General features: G+C 40.8%; 1 protein-coding gene across 2 annotated transcripts in view; it reads right to left on the bottom strand.

The window, feature by feature from the left end:
- The window catches only part of ABCD3 (ATP binding cassette subfamily D member 3), a 36,149-nt gene that overhangs the window by 14,164 nt on the left and 6,261 nt on the right, over positions 1-15,724 (bottom strand). Inside the window, exons 2-3 of one of the 2 annotated variants that reach the window (XM_063407546.1) lie at positions 3,458-3,494; positions 1,448-1,546 (exon numbers count right to left, since the gene is read on the bottom strand). In XM_063407546.1, coding sequence (XP_063263616.1) covers positions 1,448-1,546; positions 3,458-3,494 — 136 coding nt within the window. Of the gene's footprint in view, positions 1-1,447; positions 1,550-3,457; positions 3,495-15,724 lie in introns of both variants that reach the window. The other variant, XM_063407545.1, reaches the window with a different exon arrangement.

Raw genomic sequence — 15,724 nt, 5'->3', positions numbered from 1 at the left:
TAAAATTCACCATTTTTTTCCAGTAAGTCATCTAACTGTATCTAACAGAAAAGTATTACCCTGTTAACCTAGCTAATGTAGTATTTGCTTACTTTGCTGGAAACACATTAGCATACAGTACTTTTAATAAAGTACTGACTACATTTTTATGGACAAAGTTTGCCTTTAAAAAAGCTGTACTTGGTTGATACATATACTGAACACACACTCTAAGATGGAGGATTCCAGGAATAAAGAAGTTACTGCTATTCTGAGACACCTTTCTGCCTTAAGGTTGCAAGAAACCCCTGAACATCACCTGCTTCAACTCCCTACTCAAAACAGGGCCACCAGTCAGAGCAACAGCTTTCCATCCACTTCACTGTCCACTCATCCAGCCAATTCAGTTTGGCTATCAGATAGGGAGATCTGATATCAAAATATTCTACATCCTCTGTTCTTCCAGTATCCACACAGCCAGTTCTCTCATCACTGAAAGCAATCAGGTTAGTAAGGCATGATCTGTCATTGGTAAATCCAGGCTGCTTGCAATGATGTTTTTGTCCCTTGTGTGGCCAGAGTTAGCTTACAGAAGTTTTACTCAGTCTTGCCAGGAATATGGTGAGGCTTACCAGCCTGTAGCTTCCAGTAAACTTGTTTTCAAATATGGGAGCAAGGTTTGGGTTTTTTGGGGATTATCTGTAACCTCTTCTAATGGCCATGACCTTTTAAAGCTGATGAAGGCCAGCTCTGTGAGCACTCTCACAGGCATTTCCATCCATGCTTCTACTTTCTATGTACCTCCTTTCTGGAGCTGGGCTGCTGAAGGTCCCTGTTCATGCAGGCTAAGCTGGCTGTCATGCTTGTTCTACATTCTGGACATTGCAATTCACTGCTCTTGTGCCTGATGTAGGTTTAAGTCCTTACAGTTCATTGCTTAACCTCTGACCTCAACTAATGCTTTGCATTTTTTAAAGTGTCCTGGAAAGATGGGTGGTCCTAGAAAGATGAGAAAGATGGAGGCACTGATTTCTACACTGCATAGCTTTTCTGAAATGATACTGAGACTTTCTGACAAATTCATTTTCTAATACAGGTTGGCCTAGATATGTTACTAAATCAAAATAATGAATGAACTGCATCCTATTTAAAGACAGGAAGCATTTGCACACAGAAGTGTACTGCCTTGTACAAGACAAACCCAGATGCCATTTTAAAAGTTATGCTACCACAGTAGTTATCAGCTGACAGTAAATGGCTTATCTTGTAATTGAAACCAGAACCTTTAGTGATATAGCAACTGAGCATAACCTAGACTCTTATATTATGATGTTGCTATTTTAAAATACATAGCACAATTTGGTCCTATTAAAGTAATGTATATGCAATTGTTTAAATTCTGATGTAATTTCAAAAGACACTTGACTCCAGCTTTATTTCCTTTTTTAATACTGCAAGCAATGCTTACCTCTTTGCAAAGTGTTCTAGGGACCATTATTTTCAGGATTCGACATATTCGTGCAATAAACACTCTGTCCACCATTGCTCGCTCCTTCTTTGCCTCTTTCTGCTGCACACAGAACAAAGAAAACAACACAAGAAAAGCGAGAATTTTTTGTATTATTGAACTGTTGATGTGATATTTTCCTTACCCAAGTCATTTACAGCCACCTTCCTTCTGCAGAATTTGCAATATTTCCTGCCAGCTTAAGACTTGTTCAGACAAGTTAAATAAAGAATTGGGAGCTATCAAAACAAACTGCAATAAGATGCTATGATATAAAATACCTTTTATTTCAATTCTGTGTTAAAGAAGATATACAAACAATGCAGATCACAGCACTAAAGTACATCCAAGTGCAAGTTGTAATGCAAACATCTCTTAATATTGCTTGTCTCTAAAACACACCATCAGCAAGTACTTTTAAAGATGCCTTCCATTATTTGTCCAAACAATCAATGGTTTAAACTCTTTGACTGTATAGCCCAAACTTGCTTCAAGTGAAACCAGAATTTTTTATTGCTTTACTTCTACAAAATGGTGCAACACACTCGTATTTAGTTATATCTACCAGACTTAAAAACCCTCCTGTATCCAAGCACCTTTTATTTGAGTCAGTTCCATTTTTTCACTCCATATAACCCTATCTTTTGTCCTGACTAACCTGAATACTTTTTAAATGCTAATGGTCCACGTTTCTTTTCCTTTACGTAAGAAAATGGCAGAAAAATTCAGTCCTGAAGACCAAAAGGGCACATGAGTACTTTGTACAACTCCTGTCTAATCAACATAATCCTGCTACCTTTGCTACCCAAGGCTCATGTGAACCATGCTATCAATGCCTATATCAATATTACAAGGTAGACAGGAAACCTGAAAAAGATCCACTCTGAATGCTCTGTGAAGAAGCCTACACCTGTTTTTCATAGCATGAAGTCAACAACAGTCCCATCCCTTTCACAAACCTATGTAAACACAAGCTACAAATAAAAATTCTACACAAACAGGATGCTATGCAGTAGATGATTATAACACTTTAATTAAAATTTATTTACACAAAAATCCAAGCAATCCAAACAACTAAGGCTACTGTCCAGTCCTAATGAAACATGATCCTACACACATTATTGCTTTCCTGTAATAGAAATTACTAACACTATGTCTGATGGCTATATTTCCACATGACTAAACATGTGAGAGTTGAACCTGTTCTCCTTTATTCAGCCCTTCTCCATTTCTACACTTCTGTGCTGCACTTATATTCATTCCAATATCTTCTTGCCTAAAAGATTTTTTCCCTTAGACTGTTAATCCCATTCAGCATAGATGGGTAGGAATAAGAGACAGATAGTTAAGGTTTTTACAAATAAGTATAGCTATCCAAAAATAAGTGTTTATGGTAGATAATACAGTCAAGGTGTGTTAAAAGCTAACATGATGTTTGCATACACCTTTCTATTTATCTAGTGCAAGCCTTTTTTTCAAGTTTTCAGCAAAGATGAAAATACATAGAATCTATTCATACCATTGTAACACCAGAATCACAGGCTCTGCCTTTTGTTCTGTCATATTTTATTTGAATACAAAACAAAAAGCTTAAAGGTATAGTATATCCCTTTCAAATAAATGAATTAACGGACACACAAAAGATATACAAGTTATACCAAATCTACACACAGCTGTTTGTTTCTATCTGTACAGAAAAACTTACAACACTAGTCCTTACAAATTCATAGGGCGATAACAGATAAAGAAGGACATTGTGCACATCAAGCATCCATCATTCTGGAGTCAAACTTCAGCCTCCTGTGATTAACCTGATTCTTCCATTTGTTTCACCAAGGCAAGTCTGAATATATCATTCAAACCATATTTGCACCATAAGCAAGATTAAACTATAGTGATAGGGCTTAAAGTTTAAAAAAATCAGATTTATTTAAAATTATTAAAGAATATTCAACACAAAGAAAGAATTACCTCATTATTCTGCGATGCTTGTTTTCCACTTCTTTTACTGCAGAGAAAAGAAAGAAAGTATTTATTTGTTATTAAATACTTTTCTTTGTCTTGACCTCTACACACAAAAGACAGAGAGGAAATCTTGGGATTATATTCCTACCTAATTCTTTGAAAACAATACAGTGTCTTCAGCAGAGCTACCTTCTATGTCAGACCTATGTGCTGCTTTTATACAGCACAGGTAATTCCAGTGAAACCCTACTCATTCCAGCAACCACTTTCACATAGGAAAACCAAGACTCACCCTTTCATCTCCAAGTTGTGCTTTACCGTGGCTCTGCATTAGGAACTCCACAGGTTTTTCTGTTTCTCACACATACTTTACAAGCCTGGCTACATGGTTCCACTGACCACAAACGAGAACTACAAGAATGCAGATTCAGCAATCCAAGCAACTCAACTTTGATGTTTCACACTATCTACATAAGCCAACCAGATTTGTTTTGCATTGTATTTGACTTCAAAATAACGTATTTACTATGCAGAGAGATTATTTGTTCATAAACAGGAGCTGCAGGGTAGAAAAAGCCAGCTCCTGTGAAATTAAGTTCCTGCAAAGATGCCCATTAAAAGGGGAGCTAGTTTTTACTCTGTTTTCCTTCCCCTGCATTTAACAGGACAGTTAGTAGAAATGTTTATCAACTGGTGCTAACAAACATTCAAAAGCACAATGCTATTCTTCTGTCTCTACTTTTGAGAAAGAAAAGCTGACAAGTAAGACAGTTCCAGTTTGTCTTGCTACCTTTTGGAACACTCAAACATCAGACAATCACATGAATCTGTTTGGAGAATTTACATAGTTTAAAAGCAGCCACCAACCATATCAAATTGCAACTTTCCTAACCATGATATTAAGACACTGGGCTGCCTTACAGCTACATTCATACACTTTCAAGGCAGAACCTAGGACACTACAAAAAAGCAGAAACCATGAAAGGCACTGCTCCTTCAGTCTACAACACAAAACAGGTGCAGACTGCCACACAACCAGCTGTGCCACAACTTCATCAACAGCACCATTTCACACTTGTGTTCTAAAGCTCTGCCAAGAAAGGATCTAGAATGAAACTGTGCCTATTTTAATTTATGATGATTGGAAAGATCTATCAATGTCACTGACCACTGAAAAGAAATAACTTAATTCATAACTTCTGAAAGGAACTGGCAAGGTAGCAGAGGAACATGGCAAAAGAAGGGAAGGAGGAGACCGTGAAAGCAAGAAGGGAGATCTGCCAGTTTAGCAAGAACTTAATTAAAGGTAACAGAGACAGAAGTCTGAGAGAAGATAAAAATCTTGTAAGGCTGCTTGTGCAAATAACAAAACAAAGAATATGAAGGGCAGCAGGGGCCAGATTGGAGAAGAAATAATAAAAGTTCAGGAGAGCTATAACATTTAATCAGGCTGTGATGGAAGTACATCTGTGGAAATGGTAACAGGGTGTAAAGTCTAAGAAAATCTAGTTGGAGACTACATCCTGGTGATGCAAGAGCAATGTGTTTCTGGTACAAGAAACTTCTCAATACATCCTGTAATTTTTTGAAGTAGAAAAGATTGACCTAGATTTTTAAAATTTAAATATGGATCAGTCCAAACACATTTGGTTTGGCCGTAAGAGGAAAGTAGTATTCTTAAGCATGAATAAGTAGTTATCAAACTATATGGTAATTTCTCTAGATGATTCATGACTTGTCAAAATGTAAGATGAAAGCACACCGCTCTTCCAGACACGCTGTAATAATTCCTATGAGCTTTGCTGCTTCAAGTTCTGCCAATGTTTGAAGTCACAACACTTATAACACACAACTATTTCAGCTTTAAAAGGATCAGAAGTGAATATATTAATAGAGTAATCTATTAGGAAGATAAGGCCCAGAATTATTCTGGCAGTTAGCTGAATATCTTTGATGTATTTATTGATACATTTTTCCTACAGTAGCTGCTGAGAGAAATTGAGCAGCTGAAATTACTGACTCAGCTGAAACTGATTATCCATTAAAGAGAAAGAAGGATTGTTCAGAAATCAAGATCTTGCATTTAATTATGAACTCACACTTATGTAGCATTTATATTTATAAACTTTAATATAAAAATTAAGCACTTGTAAATTTAAAATCTAATGAAAAAAGAGCTTTAAAAATGTTCTGTTCTCTTTTTTCTAAAAAAATCTGTGCAAACTCAAAACAAGACTAATACTTCAAAAATAACGGAAACAATCTTAAAATATGAAGTCTAGAAGAAAAAAAAATTAAATGTGCCTACATAGCTCTCATTTTATTTGTGAATAAAGACTGTGCCATAGTTCTGCCTAGAAAAAAACCTTTCCAGTCCAATTGGCACCACTCCAGACTCCATTGTACTGCTCTAGAACATTTTTGTGAGAATGGTGGTTGCATTCTCAATGAATTTAAAGACTAAATAACATCCTCAATTAGTCAGCAAGAATACAGCAAGACTATCTGGTTACAGCAGAGAGCTCTAACACTTGGAATAGATCCAAGCTCTCCATTATTCCACACATCTCATTTACTTAATGTTGGAGCATCACAAGCCTCAGTGGTGGAGGCAGGTAAGTGCTACACGCTGGCCAAGCTCTCCACTGCAATTAATTCCCCTGGTACAGAGCCATTGCTCCTTCCTGCCCTCACAGACAAGGGGGATGGCAGTGAAAAGGTTTTTGAAAAGGGTTATCCAGACAACATATAGAAAAAAAAAAAAGAAAAATACAGTAATAAAACATTTCTAATAGTGAATCAAAACCAGTGGAACTTGTCACCATATATTTTCAAGATCTAACTGCACAAAGCCCTCAACAAAGCAGTCTGAATTCAATGCATAAAATTTTTTTAAGAACATAAAGAGTCTAGAGGTATAAAGGAACACACATCACCTGAGGAAGTTTCAGGAAAAGCAGCATCTCAGATTTAGCCTGCTATCCATTATTTAACTGCCCTGGGCTTTTACAGCAAACATAGATGTAAAAAGCAGAGAAAGGTGTCAGCAGTACCTGGGATGACACAACTACACCAAGCTTGTCATTCATACATGCATGGTAACTGAATGGCAACTCTTTAAAGAGAAATAAATAGGCAAGTAATTACCCAGTAGACAGGAGGCAATACAACAAAACCCCTTTCTCCTACCCTGAGAAAAATGATCAGCTCAAACCAGCAAGACATTTTAAAGAAACTAATAGAGTTTCAGGACTCTGTACAGGCATTTGACAGCTGATCCAACTTCAAGGGCAGTATCATAGTACAGGGGAGGGAGAAATCATGCAATTCCAGTCTCCAAATAAGTATTGGTCAGAGCACACGCTCTTTTGACTATTTACATACCAGTGAGGCTATTCTCTCTAAAGAAACATGCGACAATGCTGGTTACTCAAACAGAATCATTCTCAACACTGCTGAAGAAGAAAGTGATTTGAGAAACTGCGAAAAGACTTCAAGAGGCCTGAGTCTTCATACTGAAAGGTCTCAGGCATACTGCTTCTGTGGTATTTAATAGCAAACAGGAAAAAGTTAAAGGATTACTGTCTTTAGAAATACCTGTCTCCATCCAGAACAAAGTCCAGAGGAAGCAATCTACACTGAGCTAAGCATAACAGGGATTTGCAGATGAAAAGTGTGATAAGCAAGACTTACTGTTTAATGACATATAATGAAGAAGGGCTTGAAAATGTTACATTGTCTTAACTGAAAAAAAAAAATCCTACAAATTTCAAGTCACGCCACCCTCCTTCAGCAGGGTTAGGACAACTTGCTTCTGCTCAACACAGTGCAAAGAAAGAATATCTGGTTCAGGATTAAGTGTAGCATTTTTAAGAGTTGTTACCTCTAGGCAATCTTTGTATCATGCAGACTTTACATGTTGGAATGGCACTGAGCAATTTTCACAGCTTCCAAAAATCATACAAAATAAACAATTTTGCAATAGTTCATGATTATTTGTGCAGTTTTCAGGTTAGTTTTGGAGTCAAGATACTACTGAGACAGAATAAAATTCAAATGACTAAAGATGCAATGCAACAGTGTGCAGACATTACAGCTATAGTGAGAAAAGTCTGATGTAGCTCACTGGCAGGCAGAGTTTCATAGTGCATATCTCATACAGAGGGGTAGAGAGCAACAGTACAGTTATTTCAGGTCAAGGGCAGCAGCCTTACTCAGAAGCCTGGGCACAGTCCAAAAGCATGCCCATTTACACAGCACACTCAGAGCACACACAGAAACCAAGAACACAACTTTCTTGGCTCTACATTGGTGGCTAGTTGCAGCATAACCAAAAATAATGTGAGGGGAATGTATTCAGGCAAGCAAGCAGGGGAGTCTGAGAAGGTCACAGAGAGCCATGTTACTGCAAACAGGAGCTCTGCATTGCTAAAGCTCAAAAGGTTTCTACAAACCATTGAGAAGAAGATAACAAAGCAGAACGGTTGGAGAGGAAATTCTAAGTTTCAGTAGAAGAATGCACCTCAATAACATATCCTACATATAAGAAAAAGCTCAGCACTATTAATTTTGACTTAGGCTGTGCTTGGGCCTGAGCTGTGGCTGCAGATCTCCCTCATGGATAACAGCGGAAAAAGATTTCTAGCTAGTTTCCTCAAAAATTAATAAGTTTTACACTGTTACACACACTTACACTACATTTTGCCTTAGACAGCAAGCATTTTATGCAACTTAATTAAGAAAGAAACCACTAATTAGCTAGCCAGGCCCCAAACAAAGGCAGTCTAAATGCTAGGATTATGGCTGAGTCATCTGGTTTCTCCTGTCTCCATACCCTCCAGGTGAAGACAGGTTTCCTGAGCCCCAGGCAGGTTTTCCTACAAGATTGCATTTTTGATTTATTTTCTAGTAATCACATCTGTAGATTTAGTCTTTTTTTTTTTTTTTTTTTTTTTTTTTTTTTTTTTTTCCTTCAACACTAATGCACTTACTGCAGGCAGTAGACTGGACAGTCACATTCACATCCTGGATAAATTTACTTCAATGTAGTTAGCATAAAGATGTTTTTGTTACCTGCCCCCTTTCCTCCAAGTAACACAGGTTCCCTTTAAGGCTTTTACATATACAAAAGCAGTCTATTAATCTGCAGCAATATAATTTCACCCTTCCTGTCAAACAGCCATGACAACTAGAACAGTCCCTCCATTTGAAGTACACCGGCAAAACCCACCCAAACATATTCAGCATCTAGAGAAACTACACAAACTAACAAGAGAGAAGAACATCCTAAATACACACAAATGGAATAAAAATGCACCATCTGTTTCAAGCTTGTGAAAAAGGCATATTGTATATGTGGCTCTACGCAGATATTTACTATATGTAATCTGATAGATAGAAAAGTTATACTATATTAACATTAGAATAATATAGTGAATGTAGTTTTGTAATTAACAGTAAGTTATAGTACAATAGAAGCTGTGTATGAGTGTTATATTTTTTTTTGCTCAAGAAGAGAAATTCCTCAGCACAGAGATAACATTCACAGAGGCCCCTAAACCTTACAGAGGCCTCTAAACCTTCTAGTGAAGAAGAATTTATGGCCTCTTATCCACAGAACCTAACTTTCTCAAGGACGTATGCTCTCATGCGTTCTTTTAATTAACAGAAAACTTTTGTGACAAGAAACAGCTGAAAATTACTCGTTTTACGTAAGATATGAATAGTCATAAACTGAAGGCTTAAAAAAGAAGACTTCTCTTTGTTCGGGGCCCTTCTCCTTCCTAGCCTTTGTCTGGGAGGGAGGGGGGACAAAAGCCCGGGCTACCTTCTTTGCTCTTGTTGTCTCATTCTTTGTCCTGTCTCTGAAAACTTTTTTTAAACTTTTATTATTGTATTAATATTTTTTGTAACCAATTTTTATTCTTTATTAAATATTCATAAATTTCAAAAACAACGAGTGATTGGCGTTTATCACAATTTGGTAGCAGAGGTCGGTTTAAAATACCCCACTGCGGGTGCTGTGGGAGGATTAGAGACCAGGGAGACGCGTCCCGCCTGCATTAGGCGGCCCCGGCTCTGGTCCTCGCAGAGTACCCCAGAAAGGGGTAAGATCCAAGGACAAAGGGAGACAATAAGGCAAAGAGAAGGGAAAGAATTCCCTAAAAACCGCGGTAACCAGCTCCTAACATCAAAGTGTGCACGAAGAATAAAGACCCAAGAACAACGGAGTGGTAAGAATTGCTGGGACTGGGGGTGGCGGCGTTTGGCGCGGAACGGGGGCTGAAAGTGTGTGTGACTGAGAGGCGGGCTGGGGTAACACCCAGACCTTCCAAGCGAGTGCGGAGTCCCCTACGCTGCGGTTCCGTTGTCCCGCGAGGGAGACGGCCAGTACGGGGACGAAAGTGAATGGTAAAAAGGAGTGAGAGAAACCCCCCCCAGGGAAAAAGGTGAAGTGTGTGAAAAAGGGGACCCTAAAAAACTTTTGCTGGGATTGAGGAAAGTATTCCAAGAACACCCAGGTTTGTTGTTTATTATTATAATTATAATAATAATAATAATCAGCTGGATTGAGGAAATTATTCCAAGAACACCCAGGTTTGTTGTTTATTATTATGATAATAATAATAATAATAATCAGCTGGATTGAGGAATTATTCCAAGAGCACCCAGGGTTGATAACCAGCTGGATTGGAGGAAGCAATTCCGAGACATCCAGGGTTATGTTAAATTCTGCAGAATCTATGAAATAAACCCAAGAGCACCTGGGGTTGGGAAGGGAGAACCCCCCAACACTGTCAGATTGAGGGTTTGGTGAAGGGCATTGTCTGCCCGGGTTGATAACCAGCTGGATTGGAGGAAGCAATTCCGAGACATCCAGGGTTATGTTAAATTCTGCAGAATCTAGGAAATAAACCCAAGAGCACCTGAGGTTGGGAAGGGAGAACCCCCCAACACTGTCAGATTGAGGGTTTGGTGAAGGGCATTGTCTGCCCGGGTTGATAACCAGCTGGATTGGAGGAAGCAATTCCGAGACATCCAGGGTTATGTTAAATTCTGCAGAATCTAGGAAATAAACCCAAGAGCACCTGAGGTTGGGAAGGGAGAACCCCCCAACACTGTCAGATTGAGGGTTTTGTGAAGGGCATTGTCTGGCCAGGTTAAAGAGTGTAAAAGTGTGTGGAAAGTAAAAGGTACCTTGTAGTTGTGATTGTTTTGTAGTGTGTGAGATTAAGTGAAAAATAGAGTGGAGTGAATGTGGACGAATGAAAGTATAGATAGTGTAGATTTTTATTTTATTTTAAGCTTTATTATAGTTCCTCAGAGAAGGTAAATTGTATTAAGAAATAGTGTGGGAGAAAGGAGAAAAGTAGTTTTTGTGGGGGTAAAAGGGAAGGTGAACAGAGACAGGGATGGGTAGAATAGAGAAAATTTTGAAAGAAAAGGGATAGAAGTCCAGTGGGGAGAAATCATCGACAGAGATACCACCCTAGGATCGTCCCCTGGGAGTTGCACTGCCGGCTCCGGTGTTGGTGCCTGTCTCAGTCCCAGTGCTTGCCCCAGGTTCTGGCTTGTCGCTTGTTTCTGCCCCAGTTTCCATCCCAGGCAAGAGTCCGCTGTTCGCAGCGGCAGCCCAGCCGGTTTCTCCCCTCCCCCCCCTCGCTGTTCGCAGCGGCGGCTCAGTCGGTACCCGGCCCCCACCCCGGTCCCTCTCGCTATTTTCCCGCAAAGGCTTTTTCAGCCTCATTCCCAGTATTTTGTTTGTTTGTTAGTTTGTTTTAGCAGCGCTGAGCGTTGCCGCCACTGCCTTGCTTTTGTTGGAAGCGGCGAGTACGGTCGCCATGAGCCACGCGGGGGGGTGGCCGCGTGGTGGCTTAGCCGACCCTGGAGGGTCCCCCCCCCCACGGCGGCGGTGGCGGCAGAGCGGCCGGTTCCCCTCCCTCCTCCCCCCAGCAGCGGCGGTGAATCCCCCTCCGCTTGCGGCGCGAGGGGGGGGGGCTTTTCCCTCTCCCCTCCCCCCCCAGCGGCGGCGAGCCCCCCTCCGCTTGCGGCACGGCGGCGGCAGGGCGGCTAGTTCCTTCTCCTCCCCCCCCCAGCGGCGGCGGCGGGTTCCCCCTCACCCCCCTCCCGTTCGCGGCGGTGGCGGCGGGGCAGCGGGCTCCCCCTTCCCCCTTCCCCCCTTCCCGGCGGCGGTTCCTCCGCTGTCGGCGTGTGGCGGGTTGGTCCGGTCCCTAGCTGCCTCAGTAGCGATTCCAGCTCCGGTGGTGCTGGGCGTTGACTGCCGGAGGCGGCTGGACCCGCCAGCGTGGGCCATGCGGAAAGCGCGGCCGCATGGAGGAGACCGGAAATTGCTTCCCCTTCGGGAATTCCGGTGGCAGACCCCGCCCATGCCCCGTCCTTGGAGGACCAAAAAATCAGTGATCAGTCCTCCAGAGCTCCCCACTCCCTGTTGGGGAAGCCGTTCCCTTGGAAACCGCAGTCAATGCAGATCATCTCAGGAAGAAAGGGAGACGGGCGGCCGCACAGCCGTGCCATGGCAGAGGGGCTGCCCGGTGGAGGCGGCGGCGCCGAGCCGCGCGTGGGACGCGCAGCTCCCTGCCCGCCCCTCCTCCAGCTCGCTTATCAGCGCCCGCAGCTGCCCTTTTCCTTATGACCGAGAGACTCGGGTCATAGAAGTTTTAAAGATTTTTTCAGTGTTTCTCATGCGCTGGCCTTCAGTTTCTTTTAAATAGGTAGCCTGTAAAATTCAGACAGCGTGCATGTGTTCTGGGATGTTTTAGGAAGGACTTGTTTTTTTTGAGAGGAAAGGAAACAATGTCTGAAGTTGTGCTTTTTTAAATGACTGCTGCTTGATGTGCTAACATTTTTTTTTTCAAGCGTTTTTCACTTGGTGAGAGAGAGCTTGGCCATGTGAAGTCAGTGTTTAGTGCTTTTTAAGTGTCTCTTTTACAGTTGATGAATGAATGTGTGTGAAAGTTGAAGGAGGAGGAGTGAAGAAAGAGAAGTATTAGTGTCCACTGAATTATTTGCTTAGTCTATGTTATATTTTAAAAGATGCAGACAGGAGGAAGAGTTGGAATTTGTGGAAGGTACAAAAGCAAGAAAAATTTGTTTGGTAGATATTTCAGAGAGGCATGGTGTAAGTAAAGATGTGATGGAGTGCAGGAGCAAGAAAAGACTTTTGCCTGTCATCAGGGATGTGGTGATATAGAAAGATACCAGAATTTAGATAGGAGATGTTTAGTTAGTCCCAGGAACAAGGAGTAATTTGTTAAGATGAGAATTACAAGTGAAATTAGAAATAAGAGTGGCTCCAAAAGATGAAATAATTTGGCAGACCAGGAAGCTAAGGTGCAGCAGAGAATGAAGCTAAAAGGGTCATGTTAATATTAACTCCAAATAAGGAAAATTGAAAATTCCAGAATTTAGTGAAACAGAGGAAAAAGAATTAAAGGAGATAAGAGGTAAACCAGATGAATCAAAGAAACAGAAATTTCTTAATAGAAGGCAATTACTTAATAAAGTACTTACTAGAAAAATATTAAAAGACATGCATCAGAAAACTCACTGAAGTACCCAAGCTTTGTGTGATTATTTCCTAAGAAACTATAAATACATTGAGATTTGTAAGATAACAGAGAAGATAACTGAAAGATGTATAACTTGTCAAAGGATAAAATAAAAAGATAATGAGGAGAACTACACTGGAAGGTAAGGAATTAGCCTTTAGACCATTTCAAAGTATCTAAGTAGATTTTACAGAACTTCCTCAAGTTCAACGATGGAAATATATATTAGTAATAACAGACCATTTAACTCATTGAGTGGAGGCAGTTCCCACTGCCAAGGCTACTGCTAATGTGGTAAGTAAAACCCTTTTGAAACAAATTATTCCAAGATGTGAGATGGTTAATAAAATAGATTCAGACAGAGGAACACACTTTACATCAAAAGTGTTACAACAATTAATTCAAGCTTTGGGGACCCCAGGCCCAGCAGCTCTGGCTTTGTAAGAAAACCCTAACAGAAGCTGTGAGGCAGCTGTACCAGGACCCCCCTGACCTTAGGCCCCTCTGAGCATTGGGGTCTAAGAAGAGAATGAATATCTTTGTCCCCAAGAGGGAAATCCCAGAAGCCCCAGGGTGTCCTTGGGGAAGTGTTCCTAAGTTCTGCTTCTGTTTGTCAATAATGCTGGGGTTGGTGTTGTTTGTTAACCTGTGTATACACACCAGAAAGGAACTATTATTATAGTCCCAGATCTTCGCCTGAGAGGCCCCTAATTTTCAAAATTACAATAATTCAGAGGGAGAGAATTTGAATTCTTCATTACAAGGGTGGCTCCAGCTTTTCTGTGGCAGATACCTGTCTTTCAGACTAAGACAGGACCATTTTTTTAGTTATCCTATAAAACTTAGGTGTGATATTTATAACAGTATTTTAGCATTGTACAGCTTGTATTCCAAGATTTTGTTAAAACCTATGATCAATTTAATATGCTGCCGTTTCTGTCAGCTATATGGTGCACACACAGATAGATTATGTGTGCCAAAATGCAATTCAAAGGAATTATAAATTGCACCATATCAAAATTGTTGTGATTAATATCTCTAACTCCAAAATGAGAAGGTCCTTTTCAGGTATTGCTGGCACTGAGGCTGCGATCCGGACCAGGGAACGAGGGTGGATCCACGCCAGCAGAATCAAAGGACCTGTGGAAAAGCCTAAGGAGTGGACAATATCATCGGAACCGGGTGATACGAAATTAACCCTAAAACGGGAATGAGAGGTGATGAACTGGGGAGATCCACATGATCCAGGAAACATACGCAGGATCACACCTGACTGAAAACTTAGACTGAGTTTTGCATCAGTGGTTTCAAATACCACCTGAGAAAACTTTAAGACACCTCCAGTACCCTCCATGGGGAGGAATACTTCCACCACAGACAGGAGGATCGAGATTGTTTCGGACAGAAAACCCCTGTGTTTTTGCCTTAGCCTGTGATTTATATAAAGAGGAGGGGGAATTACAACCTCATATATTGCCAAGCCAAATACCCTGTTTGATTCACCCAAATACTGGACATGCTGGATGGTTTAAATGTGTTTGAGCTGTGGGAAAAATTGGTACTGTAGTTCACCCAAACGACACTCTCGTTGCATGAAGTGTAGGGTGTCACCTGAGCCCCCTATCCAAGCAGAATTTGAAACAACTAAAATAATAACTTTGTTGTGTAGATGGGAATTATTAGTGCCTGTTGAACGAGAGGTGGCTGAGGAAAAGTGGGAGACCACGGTTAAGGAGTGTCAAGAACGATTTGCCTGGAAATTAGCTAAGAGAAAGTGACAATAGAGGAGAGGGCAAGACCAGATTGGCCTCTATAATCGCCACCGAGAAGATCACATACACCTGCTGTGGGCTGCAACCCCATAGGCATGGGAGGTGGGACTATAAGCCATACTGGACCTCTCCTGGTTCTGTCACTCATTTTCTGGCTCTTCCCTTTTGGGATGTCGACCCAGCCATGCTACAGGTGTTACCAAAAACTGTATATGGAAAAGACACCGAGGCTCCTTCTTTATTTCTCACACTCATATCAACAGTCACTGTTATAACCCTTCCAAACTGGGAAACTGCATACACAATAGGAAAAAGTATTGGATTGCGGAAAATTTAAGGGGAAGTGAATGTGCAAAAGGGGACAAATAGATGTGTTTCACCCACATTACTGAGAGTAAAGCAAAGGATTTGGCCCAAAACTCCCCCCACAAGTGGAAAGGGAGCTGTACTCTGGGTGTCATACAACCAGGATTTTTTTCTTTTGCCTGGACCTGAAGGCGATCACTTAGGGATACTAGTTTATAAAGATCTAAAAAGAAGCAAGAGAGATATAATTGGAAGATTATAAAAAAATTGGGGAGAGGATGAGTGGCCCCCTGCACGCATACTGGAAACGTAAGGGCCAGCCACCTGGGCACAAGACGGGAGTTGGAGATATCGAACTCCCATTTATATGTTAAATTGTATCATAAGGCTTCAAGCAGTCGTAGAAATAATAACAAACAAAACTGGTCTGGCAATGGAATTAACATCCAGGCAACAAACTCAAATCAGAGCCGCTGTGTATCAAAACAGATTAGCACTAGATTACCTATTAGCTGAAGAAGGGGGCGTTTGTGGAAAATTCAATACATCAGATTGTTGTTTAAAAATAGATGATAATGGAGATACTATCCTAGATATAATCAATGATATCAGAAAAATCACCCATG

Source organism: Prinia subflava, chromosome 10 (genome assembly GCF_021018805.1).
Source record: "Prinia subflava isolate CZ2003 ecotype Zambia chromosome 10, Cam_Psub_1.2, whole genome shotgun sequence".
NCBI classification, from domain to species: domain Eukaryota; kingdom Metazoa; phylum Chordata; class Aves; order Passeriformes; family Cisticolidae; genus Prinia; species Prinia subflava.
The sequence above is the reverse complement of the archived record's forward strand: the minus strand, read 5'-3'. Positions and strand labels throughout refer to the sequence as shown.